The sequence below is a fragment of the Erithacus rubecula genome, assembly GCF_903797595.1.
Source record: "Erithacus rubecula genome assembly, chromosome: Z".
Taxonomy (NCBI): Eukaryota; Metazoa; Chordata; class Aves; order Passeriformes; family Muscicapidae; genus Erithacus; species Erithacus rubecula.
The window spans coordinates 23831311-23854363 of record NC_136661.1 but is presented as its reverse complement, the minus strand read 5'-3'; the positions used below and the strand labels follow the sequence as shown (position 1 = coordinate 23854363).

The 23053-nt window shown below is 43.1% G+C and overlaps 1 protein-coding gene across 3 annotated transcripts in view; it reads left to right on the top strand.

Annotated features, from left to right (window-relative positions):
- The window catches only part of LOC306814143 (phospholipid-transporting ATPase ID-like), a 73832-nt gene that overhangs the window by 43423 nt on the left and 7356 nt on the right, over positions 1–23053 (top strand). For all 3 annotated transcript variants that reach the window (XM_079329911.1, XM_079329910.1, XM_079329912.1), the window contains exons 12-25: positions 1307–1503; positions 2612–2820; positions 4848–4891; positions 6423–6588; positions 7384–7572; positions 8286–8401; positions 9758–9922; positions 11325–11436; positions 12477–12582; positions 13435–13582; positions 16615–16798; positions 18332–18555; positions 20508–20591; positions 21805–22050. In XM_079329911.1, coding sequence (XP_079186037.1) covers positions 1307–1503; positions 2612–2820; positions 4848–4891; positions 6423–6588; positions 7384–7572; positions 8286–8401; positions 9758–9922; positions 11325–11436; positions 12477–12582; positions 13435–13582; positions 16615–16798; positions 18332–18555; positions 20508–20591; positions 21805–22050 — 2190 coding nt within the window. The remainder of the gene's footprint in view (positions 1–1306; positions 1504–2611; positions 2821–4847; positions 4892–6422; positions 6589–7383; positions 7573–8285; positions 8402–9757; positions 9923–11324; positions 11437–12476; positions 12583–13434; positions 13583–16614; positions 16799–18331; positions 18556–20507; positions 20592–21804; positions 22051–23053) is intronic.

Here is a 23053-nt window from a genome sequence, read left to right as displayed (position 1 = left end):
AAGAATTACTTTCTCATCATTTGTCCAGGAAAGATTACAAGTTAACTGCACTTTATCTCCCCCACCATCACCATTTCTACATTCTAAATATTCTTATTATATTAACAGGATTCCAAGATGGTGGGTCTTCCTAGTTTTTAATGCATTGTTAAAAAATTAACTTTATTAAAACTTAAAAACTAACCTCTAAGCTTCGTTCTTTGAATTAGATGGACCTGCTGCATTGAAAGTGTGTATTAGCAGAGAGAGCCACACAATGCTCTGTGTCAATGAATATAATCTGCCTTTTTCATCTACTATAGGACAGATAAGTCCTTCCTTTCTTCTTCCTCTGTCTGTTAACACATTTGCTTTTCATACACCTGTTTATGATCTTTCTTTTCTTGATACTTTATTATTGTTGGATATTCACAGTTCTGTAATTCCTTGCATTTTATATTAATTTATGTTAAATTTCTTTCTTCCTGTTCTTTTGTCTTCTTTTCCGAATAAATGTATTGCTACAGTCTTGTCATTTTTTAACAAAAAAATTCTTTATGACATGTGTAATGGTTTGTGCCCGTTAAATGCTGTTCTTGAGGAAGCCCCAGTTTTCAGTAAGGTTTCCCAATTTGAAATTCACTTCCCAGTTGCTGTTGCCCTGGTTGCTTTAGGCTTCAGGAAACAGGCTTCTCTAAAGCCCAAGGATATGCATCACTGGTTGGTGTTGCTTTTTGTTTGCTCAAAGGAAATGTAATCAAATTGTGAGGGCAGATACCGAGGCAACCATTAGCTTTGAGAAGGCAATTAACTCTCCTCTAACCATCAGAATAATATCCAGTGCTAAATATCCAGACTGTACTCTGCTGGCTTATCCTTAGCAGTCTTTCAGAAATTGTGAGGAAGACTATGATACATCTGGCAGGTGGCCAAGTAAAGCTCTCCAGACAGTTTATATGCCCAAGTGTGCAGCCAGATTTAGGACCCTCAGCTCAACTCTCCTCTAATGAGATTTGGTGTTCTGCAGCAGACTGCTGTAACCACCCTAGCTCAGATGTCTACTTGGGATTTAAATCCCTGGTTGTTTGAGCACTTTTAATTCCAGACTCTGCACTGTATAGCTTTGTCCTTGAGGTAGAAGTATCATAATTTTGCTGGTTTTTCCTCCTCAGCCCTAGGCACATTATCCTATAATTCAGGCTGTCTAACCCTATCCTATTGGGGTCTTCTGATTAACCTGTGCATAACAAATTCCTTGTTTCTAAAATGCAGTACATTTTGTTTGGTTTTGATTTGTTTGGTTTGTTTTTCGATTTTTTTTCCCCAGATATTTGCATTTTTAGGACTGATGTGTCTCATTCTAGCCATTGGCAATGGTATCTGGGAGCATGATAAGGGCTACTACTTCCAGGTCTATTTGCCCTGGGCAGAGGGTGTCAACTCTGCCTCCTACTCTGGGTTCCTCATGTTCTGGTCATACGTGATCATTCTGAACACAGTGGTTCCTATTTCACTCTACGTCAGGTACGTGCCAGAAGCTCCTCTCACTTTTGATCTTAGGAGAGATTTAGTTTTGCCTTAACTGGAAGCATCATTTTCCTTAAAACCTAACACAGCTCCATCATGGATGGTCCTACACAACCACAGTGACTCTTTTCTTGTTTCTGCTGCCTTCAGAAGGCTTTATCAGGGCTGGAGTGGGGACAGCAGCAAGCCCTGGAAGAGGAGAGGATGATTTTGCAGTTAAAGGGAAGGTGTAGGTGTGTAGGATGCTATAGGAGCAGGGCTGGAAGCCTGTCACCTTTAGCATCTTGATAACAGTGAATGAATGGCTTGTTCTTCGGGGTGGCTTCAGGACTGGTTGAGGATTGCCAGGTAAGGAGGTGTAATCAGGCTGAAGTACTTGATGCTATATGAGCTGTTGAGAGTGTTGTCTCTTTCCAGACAATGCAGAGCTGTGTTGGTTATTGGTGATAGACAAATAGGAGTGGCATGTAGGCAGTGTGACTGTGATGCTCTCAAAACTTGGGGCTAGGGTAGAGACTGCATAGTCCTGTTAAACATGTCACTGTACCTACCTTCAGTCAGCTTTGCTACTGAGTCTCTCTTTTGTGTTGGTAAACGTGAGGAATGAATTCCATTCCTGTCCCCTCAGCAAGGTGAAAATTCATGTCATCTGCGAGTTGATGCCACTTTTCTGGTTGTACTGAGTGACACGGTGTCTCTCTTGCTGTGGAGCTCACTGCTGTTGGAGACAGGGCTGTGCCTATCCCCTGCTACTGGGCTCAGCCCAGCCCACAGCTCTGCTGGAAACCATCTCCTAAAACAGCTTTAACTGACACCCACTGCTCCTGCCTCGCTTCTCAGGCCAGAAACTTCTGAAACTTTCCAAGTACTTTTATAAAGTGCTGCTTTATAAACAAAGGAAATGAGTTGCTGTAAGCTAAGCAGATCATTTCAGTGGGACTTGCTTCAGCAGTCCTTATCACAGACCACCTATGGTCAGATGAGTTCAACCTGTCATTACTTCAAAGTTGTCTTCTAATTGCTATTGAAGTGGTGGTGCTGAAGATAAAGAGTTTGTCCCTTAAGCTAATTTATATTCCATCACCTCCTCTTTCTGTTTCATCAGTGTGGAGATTATACGCTTGGGTAACAGTTTCTACATCGACTGGGACCGTAAAATGTATTACCCACTGAATGACACCCCAGCTCAGGCTCGAACCACTACACTCAACGAAGAGCTGGGGCAGATCAAGTACATCTTCTCAGACAAAACAGGAACTCTCACACAGAATATCATGTGTTTCAACAAGTGCTCCATCAATGGCAAATCCTACGGTATGTTTGTCTCACTCTCTGGGTTTTCTTCACTGTGTGCCTCTCCATCCACAGGGACTAAATCTGGTGTTCAGAAGACAGTGTTGTGTAAGGAGCTGCAGTGATCAAGGGTAAGGCTGCCCATCAGGGATGTCTGGACAGCCTGGTTGCATCTCTTGCCATCTATCAATTGTTTCCCCTTTTTTTCTTTTTTTATCCCTTTTTTCTACCCCACTGTTACCCCAGCTAAAGAACCAGCACTATTAGTTTCTCCTCATTTGTCCCAGATTTACTGTACTCAAATTTGGATGTTTTTTCATGATGTCATTAGTTAGGTAATCACAGCATTTTATGGTATTATTGACATCGTTAGCCAGATTTTGCTAAGTGTGCAAAACATGACATGTAACTCACATCACTCACTCCCTCCTAATCACTTATGAAATCAGCCATCCCTCATGGGCCTCATCTGCAAATTTTGTCAGCTTCTCACATTATGTCTCTCAGCAATTTCTTGTGTCATGACCAGTGATTTTCCACTTCCTTTTCAGGTAGTTGGACTAGTCAATGACTTGATCTTTGTATTTATACATGACATTCTTCACCTACCAGAAGAGCGAAAGGGAGTTGGAAAAAAATGGAAAACATGTTAGCTCTGTTGGATCCTAGAAGTCATTGATTTAAAAGGCTTGTTCATGCTATGGCCTCAGGCAGTTTTCTTCACACTGCTCAAGAGGTGCCAGCACTTTGCTAATTGATTAACATCATTAGATGCCCCAGAGAAATTAGTCACTGCTTATTTGTATATGAATGCTTGCTTTTCCTGTGTCAGACCTCCTGATGCATCAATGTGCCAGAAAGTTTGCATCTTTTCTCAGTGCTATCAACTGACTTAACAAAAGAAGATATTTCTTCCTATGAATCTGTGCATATCTGGAGACCACTTTGTCTCAAATAGTGTTACTATGATATCTAACATTAGTATTGCTAAATAGTTTGAAATTTCACCTATCAAGTGTCCTTAATTGACTTTTCTGAAGTGGATATCACCACCAACATGGATACAGGGTAAGGGTTCAAGAAATGAATGGGAAATACATGCAAAGAAGGCAAACAATCTATTGCCTGTAGTTTTCTAAATGTTTAGCTTCTTCCCACCACAGTACTTCTCTGCTGCTCAGGGGCATTCAGGAAAGCAGTTCCAGAAAGGATGATTTAGTTCTGCTCTCCTATGGAGGCTTAAGGGAAGCAGATGTACAAAAGCCTCTTGGCTATGGTTCCCAGGAATCAGACCTACAGGTTTTCAGAAGACATGTTTACTGTATTTCTTTCACACTTCTGGGGCCTTTGTGAAGGCACACCAGCACTACAATTGACTTTGGCCGCAGCTGAGGGTGCTGGTGCAAGCATGAGTCAATAATTCCTGTAATTCATTGCATTTCAATCTTATTTCAATGAGGTGTTGGGACTGGGTAGCCTTGGCACAGTCCAGACCTTCCTAGTGAAACTTTTCTCCAGGCAGAAGTTTTAACAATGTTTCTTAGAGATGACATGTCTTCAATTCCTGTCACCAGAAGGTCCATTCAGGGAGAATCAATACAGCAACCTTGCTACCTAGATGTGGGAAAAATGGGCTTTGAAAACTCTTTTTCTGTGGGTGTCCAGGGACTGCTGCAAATAGTAGCACCCAGGAGCTGGATTTTGAAAGAGAAGGTACAAGAGAAGTCATCCCATAGAAGCACTTTCATTTCCTACCTAGCATTAGAAGCCCTGTCCTCTGTGTTCAGCTCAAGACAAGTCTTCTTTACTCAAAAGCCAGTCACTTTTATGGTAACTGCTTTGTGTTTCAGGTATCTGTCAGTCTCTGGATTTTGTCATGGACCAACATAGAAACTGATTGTTATGTATCACCAGTTGTCAGTGCCCATGTCAATGTATGAAAACTTTTAAAATAGATTCTAGCTTAGAAACACTTGACCCAATTTTGTGGCTCAGAGACTGCACTTACCTGCAGTTTGTGGCTATAATTTCATCTTTCTTGCTTGCAGGTGATGTGTATGACATGTCTGGGCAAAGGATAGAAATAAATGAGGTAAGTGCTCAAGTGCTTTCAGTGGCCCTGGATAAGTACCAGTGGACACAACCCTGCATAGCTTATGTTTTTGACCCTGCAAGAGCTGATGCTCTTGATGCTCACAACAGAGATGTGTGTACCTCTGGATGTCAGAGAATTCCCAGAGTTAAGTTCTTTTCCAGTAAGCCTGGGTTAAACCTGCAGGTCAGGAACAGCTCGCTGTCCCCTCTGCTTCACCTGACTTTCTTGTGAATGGACGACTTCTCTTGAACTCTTGACCATTGGTGTTTGCTGCAGACTTGGACATTGTTGAATTTTATTAACCTAGACAGTTAACTAAAGCTTTAGCTAGGAATTAGTGAGTGCAGTTCACACCAATAGCAAGGTCACTGTCAAATTCCTCTACTGTCTGGACTTCAGAAAGTGTAAAAATATATAATTACTGCATTTTTCTTTAACCTCTGCTTGTGTGAACCAACACATATGTCCTCATTTCTAAAATGTCTGAAAGCTTCACGCAGTAATCCAAATAGCAAACAGCAAGATGATGATGAAAGTCCCACTCCTCCTTCCAGTGATTCATTTCCAGTCCATTTAGAACTTTAATTGCCCACTGCAACAGGCTATTTGTACTGAGTATTATGCCTCCAGCCTGCCCTCTCTCCATCAGCCTTGCCTGGGGACACACTGGACTCCTGCCAGCTGTCCACCCCACCCTGCTGCTCGTGACCCTGTCTGGAGCAGAGTCCTGCTGCCCACACATCCGCAGTGCTGCTGTGCCTGGACCTTCCTGCACAGACGAGTGTGGGAGGGGTCAGTCTGTGCTCTTGGGCTGGGTGCTGAATGTCATTGTGCAGAGGTCAAAAGGATTATTCCTGTCCTGGAAACTCTGAGCTCATCAGGGATGGGGCGGGAGTCAGAATTGTCCGAGGCAGGCTTGGCAGTCCATTACTCCATGACACATCATGTGGTGAGCTTCTGGACATTTCTTCAGTGTGTTCCACTCTGCTTGGGGCTCCTTGCTTTTTGACAAGATAGTCAGTGCCTGTGGAGTTTAATCTTTATTCAGCTGCCTGTCCTATTTTTTCCATATCAGGACTTTTTTCTGGCTTTGGGAGAACATGGTGGATAAGACAGACTTTAGAATTGTTTTAAACCATGTTCCCACATTCCACTATCACAGGCAGCCTTTGACATTGTGAGCATGATGCTTCCAAGCAGGCATGTGTTGAAGGCAGGCACTTCTTTGCTGTAGGCATCCATTGGCAGGGATCCTGTTGGTATATTAGCTGCTGCTCAGAGAGGCAGTTTAACTAATTAATTCTTAGCCTGAGTGCTGCTCTGCAAGGCACAGCTAGAGCCTGTCCTGCCCAATGATTAAATACCTTTCATGACCTCCCACTCCCTTAAATCCACCAATCTGTCACGAGCAGCCAGCCCTGCAGGGCAGGGTCCTTTGTAAATGCGAGGAGGAGAGAGGGGTTGTGTTGGACAGGCATTGGCCCACAGCCCTGTGAGAGCTCAACAAACCAAGCCGTGTTTTTTTCAGAACACAGAGAAGGTTGACTTCTCATACAACCCGTTAGCAGACCCAAAGTTTGCCTTCTATGACCACAGCCTGGTGGAAGCTGTGAAGCTGAACGATGTCCCGACGCACAGGTTCTTCCGCCTGCTCTCGCTGTGCCACACGGTGATGCCAGAGGAGAAGAAGGAAGGTGAGGGCTGCTGGGGGCACTGGAGTGAGGGGTTATGGTCACTTGCACCACAGCATGTCTTCTCTCCACAGAAGCTGTTGTTGGTCCTTTTGTCTCCTTGGTGGTTTTCTGTAGTGTACAGCTGCACATAAATCGGTGCCTTTGGAGATGCCACATGGGAAGAGAAAGGACCAGGGCCCCCACTCCCTGTGTGTTCCTGTGGTGGAGCTGACACTACTGCAAACACCACAGCTCTGGAGTGAGGAAATTGCAGGTGCCACAGCTTCCCTGATGTGGCAGAATCTTGCCCCAGTTTCTCTCTACTCTGCTCCTAGTCCCAAAAACCAAAGAGCATCTATCCACTGGAGACTCATTAGTTCCTCTCACTCAGTGTTTCCACAGCTACTAGGTCAGCCTGCTCAAATCCCAAACAGGATGAAAGCCATTCTTTAAAGGCTAGAATCAATTGACAGGTATAAAGTGAAAATACTGATCAGAAAGATACATGCAGATCTAACTAGAAGGGACTAAACCCAAGGATCCTATCTTCTCAGTGAGATGTTAAACTCCAAAGAGAGTGATTAAAAACCCCAAAAGAATCCAGGGTGCCTCTTGTACTCTCCTGGAGGATGTGTTGGTGGGACTTGGCGTTGTGTGGGCATAAAGTGCTTTCCAGGGCTGCACCTCTATGGATAGACTGAAAAGCAAAGGGATAATTGCTATATTATGTCTTAGATTTTGTATTTCTTTTAGCTCAGAAATGAGTCAGAAGCCACATTACTGGTTTTTTTTTTGTTTTTTTTTCTTGCATATCAGGTAACTTGGTGTATCAAGCACAATCTCCTGATGAGGGAGCCTTAGTCACTGCTGCCAGAAATTTTGGGTTTGTGTTCCGGGCTCGCACACCAGAGACCATCACTGTCGTGGAAATGGGAGAAACAAAAATCTACAAACTTCTGGCTATTCTTGATTTCAACAACGTTCGCAAGAGAATGTCTGTGATTGGTATGGTCCCTTTGCTACTTTCTTTCCTTCCTTCTTTTTAGGTTCTGGAACTGTCCCTTGTTCTGCTATGATGCGTTCTTCTAGGAGATCTCCTTTGCAATGTCTCCTTGAGTAACACTTATTTCTGAGGACTTGAGATTGGCTGCCCTGACTTTAAAATTACACAGCTACAGTGCCAGAAAGAGACTTATAGGAGGCAGGTGGGAGAAATCTCCACATCTGGACCACAGTTGTGCAAGCCAGTCTCCTAAAGACTTTCATATATTTTGCCCCCCTCATTACAATGCAGGAAAGGCATTTCTTCTAATCACAAACAAACTAAGAAACCCATTTTCCCAAACAGAAAATGGAGAAATTATTCAAGAAACTTTTTGCAACCTTTATTAACCCTCCAACATACTCTAATATTTCAGGAATGTTGCAATTGTAGTTACAGTTTACTGGTATAAAAGTAGGAGAAGTGTACCAGTTCCCTAAAAACAGGTTCTTGCTAACTTTTGAGTGAAGTTCTGTCTGTAGGGACAATGTAGCTCCTGCTCAGACCAATGCACTCTCTTCTTTTCTAAGCAGAGCTTGTCTTGATTCCTGGGAGTTTGCCGAAACTTGGGGAAATTCAGACACAGTAGAAACTGTTCTTGGTTTTGATGGAAAGGCTCTGTACCTTATAAGATTCAGTTTGGGATTTGTAGCATTTCATCTCCTCTTCCTCACAGTGCAGAGTCCAGAAGGTGACTTGACTTTATACTGCAAGGGGGCTGACACCATTCTTTATGAACTGCTTCATCCATCCTGCAACTCTCTCAAGGAGGAGACCACAGAGCACTTGAACGTAAGAGCTTCCTTCTCAACAACATCTCTGCATTTAGTGTTTTCCTTTTCACCAGCATACTTTGTCTTCAGGGAAAAAAAACCCTCGGATTTTAGAAACAGCACTTAAGCACCAATTCTAAGTTATGTAATAGAGAAACAAATTAATTTCTATGGCCATAGGTCTCAAATTAGTTGCCTAAGCATGAGCACCAGGTGCCATTTGGACTGCTGCAGGACAGTGAGCAGATCAAGGGAAGTGATTCTGTCCTTCTGCTCTGCTCTTCTGACACATCACCTGAAATACTGTCCAGCTTTGGGATCCTCAACATAAGAAGGACCTGTTGGAGTGAGTCCATGGCTACAAAGATGATCAGAGAGCTGGAGCACTTCTCCTGCAGCTGGGAGATTTGGGAGAAGAGAAGGCTCTAGGAAGACCTTATAACACCTTCCAGTACCTGAAAGGGTTACAAGACTACTGGAGAGGGACTCTTTGAAAGTAGATGTAGTGATAAAACAAGAGTTAATTGTTTTAAACTGAAAGACAGACAATTTAGATTAAGTATTAGGAAGAATTTCTTTACTGGAACAGGTTGTCCAGAGAAGATGCAGATGCTCCATCCCTTGTTCACAGCTGAGTTGGATGGGGCTCTGAGCAAACTGGTATAGTAGAAAGTGTCCCTGCCCATGGCAGAGGGGGTTGGAATGAGATGATCTTTAAGGTCCCTGCAAACCCAAGATATTCTATCATTCTATGATTCTGTAATACGAACAAAGATGGCAAATCCAGTGCAGGACATTTAGAAAACTCTGACCTGTTTCTGATGCACCTTCAATTCAAGCCTGGGGAAACACCTCCCAGAGAAACATTTCACAAATGCCTCTTTTCTGTTCCACCAAACACTGAGCTCCATATTGTCCATCTGAAAGCATGGCTGCAAGGAGCTGCTAAGATGCCATGACTAGCTGTGCTTATCCTGTGCATTTCAGCCAGAATTCATACCCTAGAAATATGGAACCCACATCCAAAATTTGAGGCTGTGTTCACCATTTATTTAGGTCTCACTGTTCTGGACCTTTTGTTGAGAAATACATGCCTGGGAAACAAATACCTGGTTAGTGAAAAGCTTTACAGCCAGAAAGTAGAAAAGCCCTTTTGAGTTATTTTTTCATAAGGACCATGGATGGCAATGATAAAATGGTCTGGAATTGCTATGTAAAAACACCCCAACATTTGCGGACTAAGGTGCCGTTTTTTCACCTTTCCTCTGCAAACTTTGCCAAGACACTTTTACCAGTCTGCTTTCTGAGGGCTCTTTGTAAGCCAGGTGACCAGACTGTTCTTCTTGGACCTATCTGCCTCACCACTGTCTTGCAGGAGTTTGCTGGAGAAGGCCTGAGGACACTCGTGGTGGCCTATAAAAGCTTGGAGGAAGAATACTTCCAGGATTGGATCAGGCGTCACCATGAAGCAAGCACTGCCTTGGAAGGACGGGAGGACAAACTGTCAGAGCTATATGAGGAGATTGAAAAAGACCTAATGGTTGGTAATTCAGGGAATCTGGGCCAAGCTGTGGGGGAGGCAGTGAGGGTGGTGGTTTGTCAACAAACAGCTCAGTATGACTTTGGTAAACACTGCTCTGCAAACAGCTCACTGGGCTGTGAGACAGGAGCAGGGTCAGAACGTGGCAGCCCTGGGTGTTCACTGGCACCTCCATCAGGAGCCCATAAATGGGGTGTAAGCCACCAGTTCAAGAGAATGGTTTTATTTTAACTCACGTGGGTGTCAGAGTAGCTTTCTCGTGATGAAGTGACATACCAGAGCCTGCAGGAGATGACGTGGACACAGATATTTCATAGCTGTTCTTTGTATGTGCAAATGGATGATCTATTTATTTTCCAGCCTTTGAAATGGTAGGCAGTGAATAATTCCCAGTGCCTCTGAGAGAGTCTCCTTTGTTCTTCCAGCCCTGGGCAGGATGGGTATATGATATCCATGAACATGTTTGTGTCAATTTGAAATAGAGCTATACTGTGATCTTCGAGTCGTTCTCCTCTCCCTCTGTGTTATTACAGTTTTTAAATGCCCTGGAGGATTTGCCTGTGTTTTACTGCCATGAATAATGAATGAAAAGCATGTGTGTGATCTGAGGAGAAGCAATCCAGCTATTGCACTCGTGGCAGTGCTTTCTTGAAACCCCAGAAATCCTGGCAGACACCTTTGCTCCTTCCATTAGCTGTATGTTCAGAATGCCATCAGAGCCCAGGGAATGAGCAAGTGTGAGCTGGGGAAATGCTGGCCTTTGAAATTTGTATCAAGGACTACTGTAAATCAGGGATTGCACAGTTTTGAGGACCCTGTAGAGAAGTTCTGTCGGAGCTGTTACTACATTGGTAACACTCACAGCTGATGTATGAGGGACATCCCATGCCAAAAGGGATCCCAGGCTTAAAACCAACCTCTGAATTTATTCTCCAAGCAGCAGGAGGTGGGTGGCAGCAGTGAAACCGAGGCAACAATGAAATCTCCATGTCCTTTTGATAACAGGTTAAAGTCACCAACTATCTGCAGAGCAGCACAGCTGGGATCAAGTACCACAGCAAAGGAGGTTTGGGGACACAGATCCAGGGTCCTTGTTCCTCTATTAAACCTCTATCTGCTGTGAAGGGAACACATGGAACAACACAGACCTGTAGCTCTGCAAGCATTCTTGCAAATAATTTCATGCATATTCATAATCCATCAGAGCCTGGGTGGATTAGAGCCTAGAACATCTGCAGGATCAGGACTATATTTTTCCAGTAAATTTGCTGAGGAAGAATGACAATCAGTGCAACCTAATTCCTGGAGATTTCATTTGTGTTTGCTTGAATAATTAGGTTTAATGCTTTCTCCTTTGGTAGCAGTGGGAGGACTTAACCAGCTCCTTGCCATTTCTGTTAAGCTGCTAGGTGCCACAGCCATAGAGGACAAGCTACAGGATGGGGTCCCACAGACAATTGAGACTCTTGCCAAAGCCAACATCAAGATATGGGTTCTCACTGGAGATAAGCAAGGTAAAGGCACCACAGCTCTGGATGTTTCTCTTCTGCTCCCCTGCTGGGGTTCTGCTAGACCTTCTCATTCTTTGGAAACTGCACAGAAGACAAACTTAGAGAGAGGGCTTTGCTTCATTGCCAGTTATGCAAAATTTCAGTTAACTGGAATCAGACCAGATGACTGTGGTTGTGCCTGTCCTTAATTTCTGTCATGAGAGTGGAAGCAGGGTGAAGGCAGCATCCTGTGTCTTGAGAGGTGACAGTAAGCATCCCACAGTCCCTGACATTAGCTATGGAAAGATGTCACCTTCATCCAGTTGATCATTCAGGTGAAGAAGGTGGAAAAAATTCTTGTCCTGCTTTCCAGAAATTTTAATCTTAAAGTGGACGTTTGGTACATTCGAGTTTGCATTGAGTTTTTGGTTTCTGGCTCTCAGCATCCCAAATAGAAACAAAGGAAATATAAGCTTTTGGAGGTGGAAAGAGCAGCAAATAGACCCCAGTTAATTCTTTTGGAGACATGGTATTTTCACTGAAACAATGGTGTTTCAGTGAGGTCAAAAGTGTTTGGAAATAATTTCATCCAAGATATGAGCAGAGATATTCTGAGAAAAATGAAACAGTTCATTTTGTCATGTCCCAAATGCAATAGTTTTGCTATAAAATACCAAAATATCTTTTTCAGAATTTTATGGAAAAAATGTCATATTCTTTTTCAGAGCTGTGGTTTGGAGCTTTTCTGGAAGTAGAGAGAAGCAAATTAAAAATCCCCAAAAAAAAATTTGCATCAACATGAAATGCTTTTAGTTGCTCCAAGTATGTTGGTAAAGGGTGTTGGTCAATTTTGGTAGAGTTATTTTTTCCTGTGGTCCTGTGAAGTCAAATTTTCTGCTACATGCATCAAATTGACTCTCCTGGCTCTCTTACTTTTGACTCTGAAAGGCCACAATCTCTTTTGAGTCAGAAAGGGAGCTTTTGTCATGTGAACAAAAAGGCTACAGAAATGTGTGAATTTGGGGCTGCTGAGGTGGATTATCATTCTGGTTTATCTTCCCCAGAGACAGCAATGAATATTGGTTACTCCTGCAACTTGCTGAATGATGACATGGCAGATGTTTTCATTATTGAAGGCAGCACATCTGATGATGTACTGAATGAGCTGAGGTAAATGGCTGAAAAACAGTCTCAGTGCTGTGCACTACCACTATCTGTGTTTTGTATCTTTCCACCTTCTTTTTTTCCTGTCAGCTTTCCTTGCTGCAGTTCATTCAGGGACCTTAGATAAGGCAGAGCTGCCTCCCTGGAAGATCCAGAAGCTAAACACAGTGAAGAAATCTCCTCTGAGAGTAAATGCTGAAGTTTCTTGATCCAAGAACTCAAATTAAATAAAAGTAAAAGAAAGCAGAGTCAGATAGGGAATATCAGCTGAAATGACCATGAAGTGATCCTAAGCCACAAAGGCTTTTATTTGGCTGTTGCTGTGCTGCTGTTGCCATTTATTCACATTGCTGCCCTTTGTCTGGGTATTTCCTTTGTCTGGGTATTTCCTTTGTCTGGATACTTCCTTGGCAGTATCTGGGAACCTCCTGCCTCCCTCACCCCCTCTGTAGACACAGGTTCTTAGGTAAAGGTGGAAAATGGGAAAAGTTTGCAGTGTTTTTCTCTTGGAGTAGATGGCTGCCAGACAACATGCACAGAAAATTGGATGTCCTTTGGGTTACCATCATTCATGATGCTGAGGTGGTTTGTTTGACTTAAAATCAGCAGAAGTTTAGCAACACTTGTTAGAGTTTCAGAAATGTGGATGATCTGTGCAGACAGCAGGAGTTCAACAGTGCATATTGTTGTAGGGATACAGTAAAAATTGGACTGAACTATCAAAGGGAAACACTGAGGTTTCTGTTCTCATAAAGTTGCTTTTACATAACATATATATATTTGTAACATTTTCAGATTTTAATTATTATCCTGGGTTTCTCTTTTTTTTTCTTTTTCTTTTTTTAAATTTTTTTTTAGGAATGCAAGGAAAAAGATGAAGCCAGACTCCTTTCTGGACAGTGATGAAATCAACATTCAGTTTGAAAAGCCTTCGAAAAAACAGATAATTGTACCTGATGAGCAAGCAAATGGGGTCTATGGTCTGGTTATCACAGGCCACAGCCTGGTAAGGAAGGTTCAGAGCCTTGGTAGGGATGAGGTCCCTGAAGAACTTAACTGCAAGACATATTGGAAGTCTGAAAAAAGCTTTAAAAATTAAACTCTACAGGACAAGGGTTTTTTTTTCCCCTGCTTGAAGATTGGGTTTAGTGGTTATCTGAGGCATCAAAGGTGACAGACAATGTTTCAGAAGATGTTTCAGGAATAGAAAACAGTTGGCCTTGATCTTTGGTGAGCAAGAGGGATAGAGTAGCTGCATCCTATTTAATTTGTGGAAATATACTAGAAAAATAACCACGTTTGTGTTTGCTGCAAGAAGATAACATGAGATGTGGGCTTCAATGCCAAGGACATACTCTACTAAATATAGCTGAAAGTACATATGATTAATTTATAAGATATAGATCTTATCACTTAACTAATATATTGATCTCTCCCACGATGTTTTTCCAAGCAAACCAAAGCAATACAATCTATACTAAATTGCTAAGTGACAGATGAAGGACTGCTTGGCTCTGAAGGGTTCACTGTTGATCTAAAACAGCAGTTAGCTGTCATCTGCAGAGGGTTATTCCACATCTCTCTGATGCTCAGTGTTTGCATTACCTGTTTAGAAAGAGAGCAGGTAACAACAGGCTGGGAGAGAGTACAAAGAAATCTGAGTCAGGCATGATATGGAAAGCATGGGGGGAAAGTGAGTCAGTTGGGATTTCTGAGCCTGGAGAATACTCATCAGTCTTGGTAACACTCTTCAAATTATGAGGTAAACAAAGTAATGGAATTAAACTGGGGTAAGAGAGTTCTGGATAAAATGTCTTCTGGTGAGAACAGTGAAATTCTGCAATAAATTATCTCTGCTAGGAAATTTTTTAGAACGAGTTAGAGGAGAGAAAAACAATTTAGATAAATTCAAACCTGTCTGCAAGGAAGGTTTAATTTATGTTAGATTTATTTATCTGTTGTATTTTACTTTCCCAGATCTCAGTGAAAGCAATACACATATTTAGAAAGTTCTGGGAGGTGCTACCACCCAAGGTGCTTCTGTTCCCTGTGGTTTCTACCTTTCTTAATGTCATCCCAGAAACTTTCACTCTCAGTTCTGTACAGAAAATTACTACTAAGAAAATCTCATATTTCTCTAGTTTTGGCTAATATGCCATGTATACAGACCCCAAACACTCTCAGACAGTGCCTAGGTTGTTAAATAACCTTTTTCCCTCTTTCACATTCACTTACTTTTGAACTCCAGGGCCATCATCCGCTTTAGATTCCCACTGCAAAGCAGACAAGAGGTCTGTCAGGTTTGGTCCATGTGCCTTGCTGGAAGTCCCTTGCCTGCTCCTATTCCATCTCTGCAGTGCAGTGGCAGAGATGGTAAAGCTTTCTTTATGTTCCTGGAAAAACACACACTCACCCACCCACCCCCCTGGCAAGGGGATGGACCCACACAAAGAAAGTCTGCATCCAGTCCCCATAGCACAGACACAATGAATTTCACCAAGACTACGGTTTTCTCCTCAGTGGGGATCACAGGGACAGTGCAGACAAATCTAGGTGTTGTTTATTTATTTCTATGAGCTTGAGCAATGGTGGCAGTGCTGACACTGTTCCCCACTCAGCACCTGCTGAGGGCTCTATCCCTCAGCAGAGGGATGGAGGGCAGTGCTGGGCTATGCACACATCTGGTCTTACCTGAGCAAAGCAGTGAACAGGAACTTGTCAGCATCCTTAATGGCATCATCATGCCAGTTGATTTGTATGCACCTTCACCATTAATATACAAAGTGATAACATTTTGCTGGTGCTGTGCAGGAAGGATGCTGAAGCAAAAGCCACCTCTGACTGCACTGACCAGCAGTGCTCAGGTTGAGCCATGAGAAGGTCTCCTGCTGAGCCAGCCTGCTGCCATGACAGAGGAAAAAGGGGACACTGGTGACTCACAGCTCTCTGTTTCAAAAAGAAAGACTGTCTGCCTTACACAGACAGGGCAGTGGGCCTGCTGTAAGGGCTCTGAGCAGGAGTGAGCCTTGTAGATTCCTTCCGCATATGTCTGCTAAAAAGAGACAAAAAAGAACAGAGCCAAAAAGCATGATCTGAAAGAAATGTGAAAAGCTCACAGCGCTCCCTCCTCCTCATGCAGAGCTGGAGGGGTAACTAGACATCCAATTATCTCAGTGCTTCTCAAATAGAAATAACACAGATGACTGATTTAAAAGGTCAGCACTCAGGGTAAAGCAGCCTTCTCCCTAGTTTTGTGTTTTACTTTGTCATGCCCACCTGAGCTTTACTTTTTACATGTTTTTTTTTAAATTAAGCACTTAACTAATTGAAATCTTTCCTATTTATCTCCCAGAGCTTAAATAGTAATCCAAGAGGGATGAGCAGAGACTCTCTCACATGAAGATACACAAGGCTGTCTCAGGCACTGCAGCAGTTCCTGCTCTTGGTGTTTGACACTTCTGCCCTCTGTCAGGTCACAGCAGCCAGAGCAGCTGTGGTGCATGCCCAGGTGTTGCTCACACCCAGATGTGGTACATATCCAGCTGTGGTGCACACCCAGCTGTGGTGCATATCCAGATGGGGTTCATATCCAACTGTGGTGCATATCCAGCTGTGGTGCATGCCCAGGTGTTGTTCATATCCAGATGTGCATATCCAGATGTGATACATATCCAGATGTGGTGCATACCCACCTGTGGTGCATATCCAGCTGTGGTGCATGCCCAGGTGTTGTTCATATCCAGATGTGGTGCATATCCAGATGTGATGCATACCCAGCTGTGGTACATGCCCAGGTGTTGTTCATATCCAGCTGTGGTGCATATCCAGATGTGGTGCATAACCAATGTGCAAGCTTGTGGGTATAGGGTGCACAGCATGATGTGCAGTGTGGATGCTCCCTGTGGCTGGGTGGATGGATCACCAACATGAGTGGCTGTAAGAGGCTGGCTCAGCTGTCGTGGCCCCCCTGCTGCATCCTCTTTGTCAGCCCAGGAGCTGCTGTGAGCCTGCCCTGAGCACTCCCTTTCTCCTTGCCAGGCTTATGCTCTGGAAGGGAACCTGGAGCTGGAGCTGGTGAGGACTGCCTGCATGTGCAAAGTGGTGATCTGCTGCCGAGTCACTCCCCTGCAGAAGGCACAGGTGGTGGAGCTGGTGAAGAAGTACAAGAAGGCTGTGACCCTGGCAATTGGAGATGGTGCCAACGATGTCAGCATGATCAAAAGTGAGTGATGGCCAAACATGCCGCAGCAGGCTGCCTCCAAGGGGTGTTTGCTCTCTGAGGTGGGCTAGCATTAGGAATGCATATCTGAGTGCCTCCTGTACCACCTTCTTTGTAGAAATAAATGTCTGTGACTCAAATTTTGGCAGATCTCTACAGAGCACTCTCAGTACAGGTTAGCTGTTCTCCCTCCTTCTGGGTCACACTGGGCCCCTTCAGGAGATAAGGTTGCACTAAGTGCCTAATTTTTTGTTTCTACCTCAGAATGGACAAAACGATTGGTCTCAATGATCTTACAGGTCTTTTCCAGCCTAAATGACTGTGATTCTATCAAAAGCCCACATGGGCTGTGATGTGTCAATCAGTGTGTCTGCACAGCCACCATCACAAGGGCAATGTATATAACAAACATTTTATATCACAGAGGGCCTGACTCAAAGCAGAAATAAAATCTTTTTGCCTGTAAATATTCTGTATAATATTATGCAGTGTGGGTTTTTTTTCATAATTTCTTTGTGGGCTGTTTGTTAATTACCTCCCTTGAGTACAGATGGTGGGCTTCCAGGCCTCTCCATCCTTGAGCATCATTTGATGCTGCATTACCTCAGTGAATTTATGAAAAAAAGTCCTAACTAGGTATAATTAAATTAAGATTATTCAGAAAGACCTATTGCTAATCTTCCTTGCGTTAATTTGCAAGAATTGATTAACTGGAGCTTTTTAATTAAGAAAGAAAAGGCTAACTAGAGAGCTTCAAGGGAGATAAGTCAGGCAATCAGTAAAGAAAGAAGAAAGTTAAAGTGTACATAATAATTAGAAACTAACCCACTCCCCCCACAAGAGGATTGAGACTGGGATTTTATCATTTCAGTTCAGTGGAAACCACTGAATCTAGCCAACCTTCAGCCATTAAGATTGTATTCATTTGTTAAAGCTGTATAATTAGCTGTCACATTAAACTTATGTCCATATTTAATAAATGCAAGTTACTATTAAGAAGAATGTGACTATTCCATCTAATTATTTGATTGAACTAATAAAGCTCAAGGAATGTAAAAAGACTATAGTCTGCCTTTCAGCACAGTGTTTGAGAAACTTTAAAATGTTTTAAAGATTTTGCCTGTCTGGGATGATGTTTTAAGGCTGGAAGGACATGCATGCATGCAAATAGAAGTCACATGTCAATATAAATTATTGTTTCATAACAGCAGCTGTTATGGACAACATTATTTGTGTTGCTGGAAAGCATTCAGAAAAAAAACATAAACTGTCACTGAACCAAAAATTTCATTCAAATAATAAAAACCCACTTAAGGGAAGTATATCACAGAGCCAAAATCATAGTGCTGCTGAAAGAGCATGGGAATGCTCATGGGAATTTAATGCTGAAAGAATTAGTGCACCAACATTTTTTCATTTTTTAATAACTTTCTGACTTTTTATGAAGGCTGTGGGGTTATTGACAGGGTGTTCAGTGCAGGACAACTGATTTTAAAAGCAGGTGTGATGACGTGACCCACCACCTTCTTGTTGCAGCTGCCCACATCGGGGTGGGCATCAGTGGCCAGGAGGGGATGCAGGCGGTGCTGTCCAGCGACTTCTCCTTCGCGCAGTTCCGCTACCTGCAGCGCCTGCTCCTGGTGCACGGACGCTGGTCCTACATCCGCATGTGCAAGTTCCTCAAGTACTTCTTCTACAAGAACTTTGCCTTCACCTTGGTGCATTTCTGGTATGGATTCTTCTCTGGCTTCTCAGCACAGGTAGGTTGTCCCGTCTCTGAGGGTCTCTTCAGGCTTGAGACCTCCCCAGAGAGGGCATGCAGGTGGTCAGAAGTCTGGTTCTCTCAGAGGCACCAGCAAGAAAGCAGCTTGAGACGACCTTGTGTTGTTTTGGGGCTGTTTATTTATCTTATCTTAAAAATGTTTCTGCCAGCTCAGCACAGGTCTGCTCTGCAGGTCGACCATTGCAGAAGAACCCTGGGCAGGCTGTGCCAAGGCCTTTATACTCCAAACTATGTATACAATATTTACAAATTTTCCCCAATGCCATGCAACCTCTTTACAATGTCCAGTTCTTTCCCCATCCAATCTGTGATTCCCAGGGTACAACTTCAACATGGATGACATGAAGAAGAAGGAGGAAGAAGCCCACCACACCCAGGATCCTCCATCTTGGCCACATGGCTCTTAATATAAACAATCTAAAAAACTACTTATACTACATTCTAACATTCTAATTTACACTCAACTCATCATTATTTTCTGTGTCTCTTCTCTCAATGTGGGCAGATTCTCCCAAGGAGCCAAATCCAGCCCCTGCAGCTCCTGGGCAGCACTCGGGGGTCTCTGAGGGGCCTGCCAGGGGGGTTTTTGCATCCCCAAAGGAGCCAGGGAGATACCCTGGACTCCCACAGTAGGTCTAGCTTTGGTGTTGTCAGGAGATGGTGGGAGGGCGGCACCTCTCCTGCAGAGAGCGGCTGGGGGAGGAGGGCTGGTCCAGCTGCCACATGAGGAAGCCTCAGGGAGATCTTAGAGCACTTTTCAGTACCTGAAAGTGCTGCAAGAGAGCTGTAGAGGAACTTCTTAGCAGGGCCTGTTGCTATACAGCAGAGGGTAATGATTTTAAACTAAGCTTAGATTGATTCAACAAAGATGTTTTTTACAATGAAGTTTGTAAAACACTGGCAGAAGTTGCCCTGAGAAGTGGTTGATGCCCCCTTCCTGGAAACATTCCAGGTCAGGTTGGATGGAGCTCTGAGCAACCTGACCTAGTCGAAGATGTCTGTGCTGATTGCAGGGAGATTGGTTTAGATGAATTTTGCAGCACTTGTCCAACCAAAACCATTCTGTAAGTCTATATCCAGTGTTTTCAAGCAAAGTATCTAGAAATACTTTACAAGGAAATAAACTAATCCATATCTCCCATCTCACTGAACAAACTCTGTCTTCTTCAGCCACATATAGGATGTAAAACACGTATTATTGCCTCCATTGTGCTTCTGCTGGAGGATGGATCACTGGAGACAAAATAAATATGTATTATAGAATCATATAATCATTAAGGTTGGAAAAGACCTGCAAGATCCTCGAGTCTAACCATGAACCTAACACTGCCACGTTCACCACTAAACCCAGTGCCACATCCACGTTTTTTAAACACTGACCACCCTTTCAATGAAGATGTTTTTCCTAATCCAATCTAAACATTTTCCAGCATTTAGGTACATTATGAAGCACATATATCACTTGCAAGATTTTCAAAAGTAATCAAAGTGATTATGACCATCAGCTGGTGACACAGATTAGAGTTTGGTGCAGATTTTGTAGTTAGCATATTTGGAGCAAGCAGTTTAACCCTAAGATGCCTGTGGGCATCAGGAGCTTGCAAGAGGAATACATCTGGAGCGAAAAAAGTGATGCTGGTTCATGGCAAACCAGCTTCCAACTAAACACAGACGTGGGGATGAAGATATCCAGGGACTGGGGGTGCAGAGGGATCCTGCTCTGGCTACAGCCAGCAATGGGTGCTGAGCAAACTGGGCTGGTATAATGTGGTTCTTCCCCTGTTTAGGGATGCTGAACTTGACTCATCCCTTTTGTCTCAGTAACATCTCAAAGGTGCTGCAGCAAGAAATTGCACATACTTTCAAAGAAATGGAAAACACAGCTTTTTGCTAACTTCACTTGCTTTGTTTTTGTTTTTTTCCCCCCAGACTGTCTATGATGAGTGGTTCATTACACTTTATAATTTGGTATACACCTCTCTCCCAGTGCTAGGAATGAGTCTCTTTGATCAGGTACTGTTTCTGTCATCACTTTGCGGGATTTTATTTGTAGGGGTTTTGTCTCCAGATCCTTTTTGTCTACCTACTGTGGTAACCCCTGAAATAATACCCTGAAAGAGAGAGCATGGACCACAAAAAATGATGCACCAGAGAGAGAGTGTATTCCCTCCTAGTCATATGATTTAGGTTTAGGTATAATGTAACAAGGAGTTGAGATAAGTAATATTACCTTGATTTGGCCTGTAGGTTTCAGTGTGTGATGAGGTTTTTTGGGTTAGGTTGCTGCCTACAGCACCAGCTGCCATTGCAACCTTCCCCTGGAGCAGTCATACCCTACTACTTGTGTTCCTGGAGCCTGCCAAGTGACTTCCTAATGACCAGACAAAACAATTAATTAACTGGATCTTTGAAACTAGAATTTGCAAGTTCAGCCTTTTTAGTGAATTATTTCTGCAGTAATTTCACGCAAATTTCAACCTCATTTTTACTGTTTGACTAGACAAATGAGCAATAAAGCTGCTCTATATTCATTTTGCAAGTTAAATAAATAGGAATTATCTGCTTTCCAGTGACTCAGTGCTCCACTCTGGACATTTAAGGGATCCAAGTCAGACAGCCTTGCCTGTGTTTCTAACCCTGAACTTGAAGTCAATTCTCTGGAGAACAGACCATGCAGTCTGCTTTAGATGAAGTGTATATTCTTTCTTATTTTATCAGCTGTCAATATTTTCTTTTTTTTAAAGCACAAGAAAGGTAAAATACATTATGGAAAATATGCATTTGTGTTCATGAAGAATTTCATTGATATTCTGAAAAATGTAAACTAGGAATCTATTGCAATTTGATTTAAAGGGAAAGCTAAAATACTGATAATAAATTTGCAAGGCATAAACTTGAATGCTTCTTCTTTAAAGAAATTTAAAACTTATTAATTCTTATTGAGGGCATTGCAAAGGCTTACAAACTAGGTTTTTTGGTTTTGTTGTTTTGTTTTTTTTTTTAAAGAATTAACTATAGTAAAATTAACTATAGTAAAATTAAATATAGTAAAATCATCGCCAGGTGACCTTGGGATGTGCCATGCCAGTAAGCACAACTGAGTGAATTGTGTGCTATGGCTTTCCTCATGGGAATGCATGTCACAGGGACATGGCAGCCCTAACAGGGTCTATGAGTTTGGTTGGGTAGCTCCCAGCAAATCTGACTGTCTCCTCTCTGCCTTCAGGATGTGGATGATCGCTGGAGCATGCTGTTCCCTCAGCTATATGTGCCTGGCCAGCAAAACCTCTACTTTAACAAGGTGGTGTTTGTCAAGTGCATGTTGCAAGGGATCTACAGTTCCCTCATCCTCTTCTTCATCCCCTATGGGGCCATGTACAATACCATGAGGAGTGATGGGAAGGCCATTGCTGACTACCAGTCCTTTGCTTTGATGGCCCAGACCTGCTTACTGATTGTGGTGTCTGTCCAGGTAAGGTATCCCAGGTAATATTTTTAGGAATTAGTTGTTGTTTCACAATGACAGCATCTGGAGGGCCAGCTGGGGCCTTGACAGCATTGTATTTGCTACTGCATTGTGCATTCTTGCAAAAAAATATAAAAATCTCTTGACATAGATTAGTCTTCTCAGTTCAACAGAAAAGGAGATTTTTATGTGATAAAAGATCAAGGTGACAGGAAAGAAAAGCCTTTGCCTTGGGAAGATTGCAGTCATAACAGACAAATCAGTTAAGGCAGGAAATAGAGAAGGATGTTCTAGTTTTGTGGGAAGGGTTTGAAGCACAGGGCTGCCTGTCTGCCATCAGGCAGTTATTTATAGGTTCTCCATTATGGAGATGTCTCTGCAGCCTGGCCCAGTGCATGATGTATGTGTGACGCAGCCTGAACTTGCTGGAAGAAGTAGCTAGGACTTAGTGGTATAAAATTCAGATGGTACTATCAGGATGAGAGAGAGATCTTAAAAGAACACCAATCAATCACAGTTCCCTGGATAATAGTTTCTGCCTTCTGAAGTCTTTGCAGGCTTGTTCTCCTAACTTTTAATGTTACATCACAGCTTAGGAGAGGGGAAATAAAGCCTGAGTCGTTTGAAGTTACTGTGTTCAGCTCTGGGGCTCTCAGCATAAGAAGGATGAGGGCCTGTTGGAGAAGCTCCATGAAGTTGATCAGAGGGCTGGAGAACCTCTGCTGAGGAGGCTGAGAGCATTGGGATTGTTCAGCCTGCAGAAGAGGATGTTCCAGGGAGACCTCATTGCAGCCTTAAAACACTTAACAGGGGCCACAAGAAAGCTGGGGAGGGACTTCTGATAGGGGCATGTGTAATAGAAGAAGAGCTACTGACTTTGAAATGAGAGTGGGTTTAGATTAGATACTACAAACAAATTCTTCCTGTGAGGGTGTTGAGGCACAAGTTGCCCTGAGAAGCTGTGGCTGCCCCATCCCTGGAAGTATTCAGGATGGGTGGGGCTCTGAGC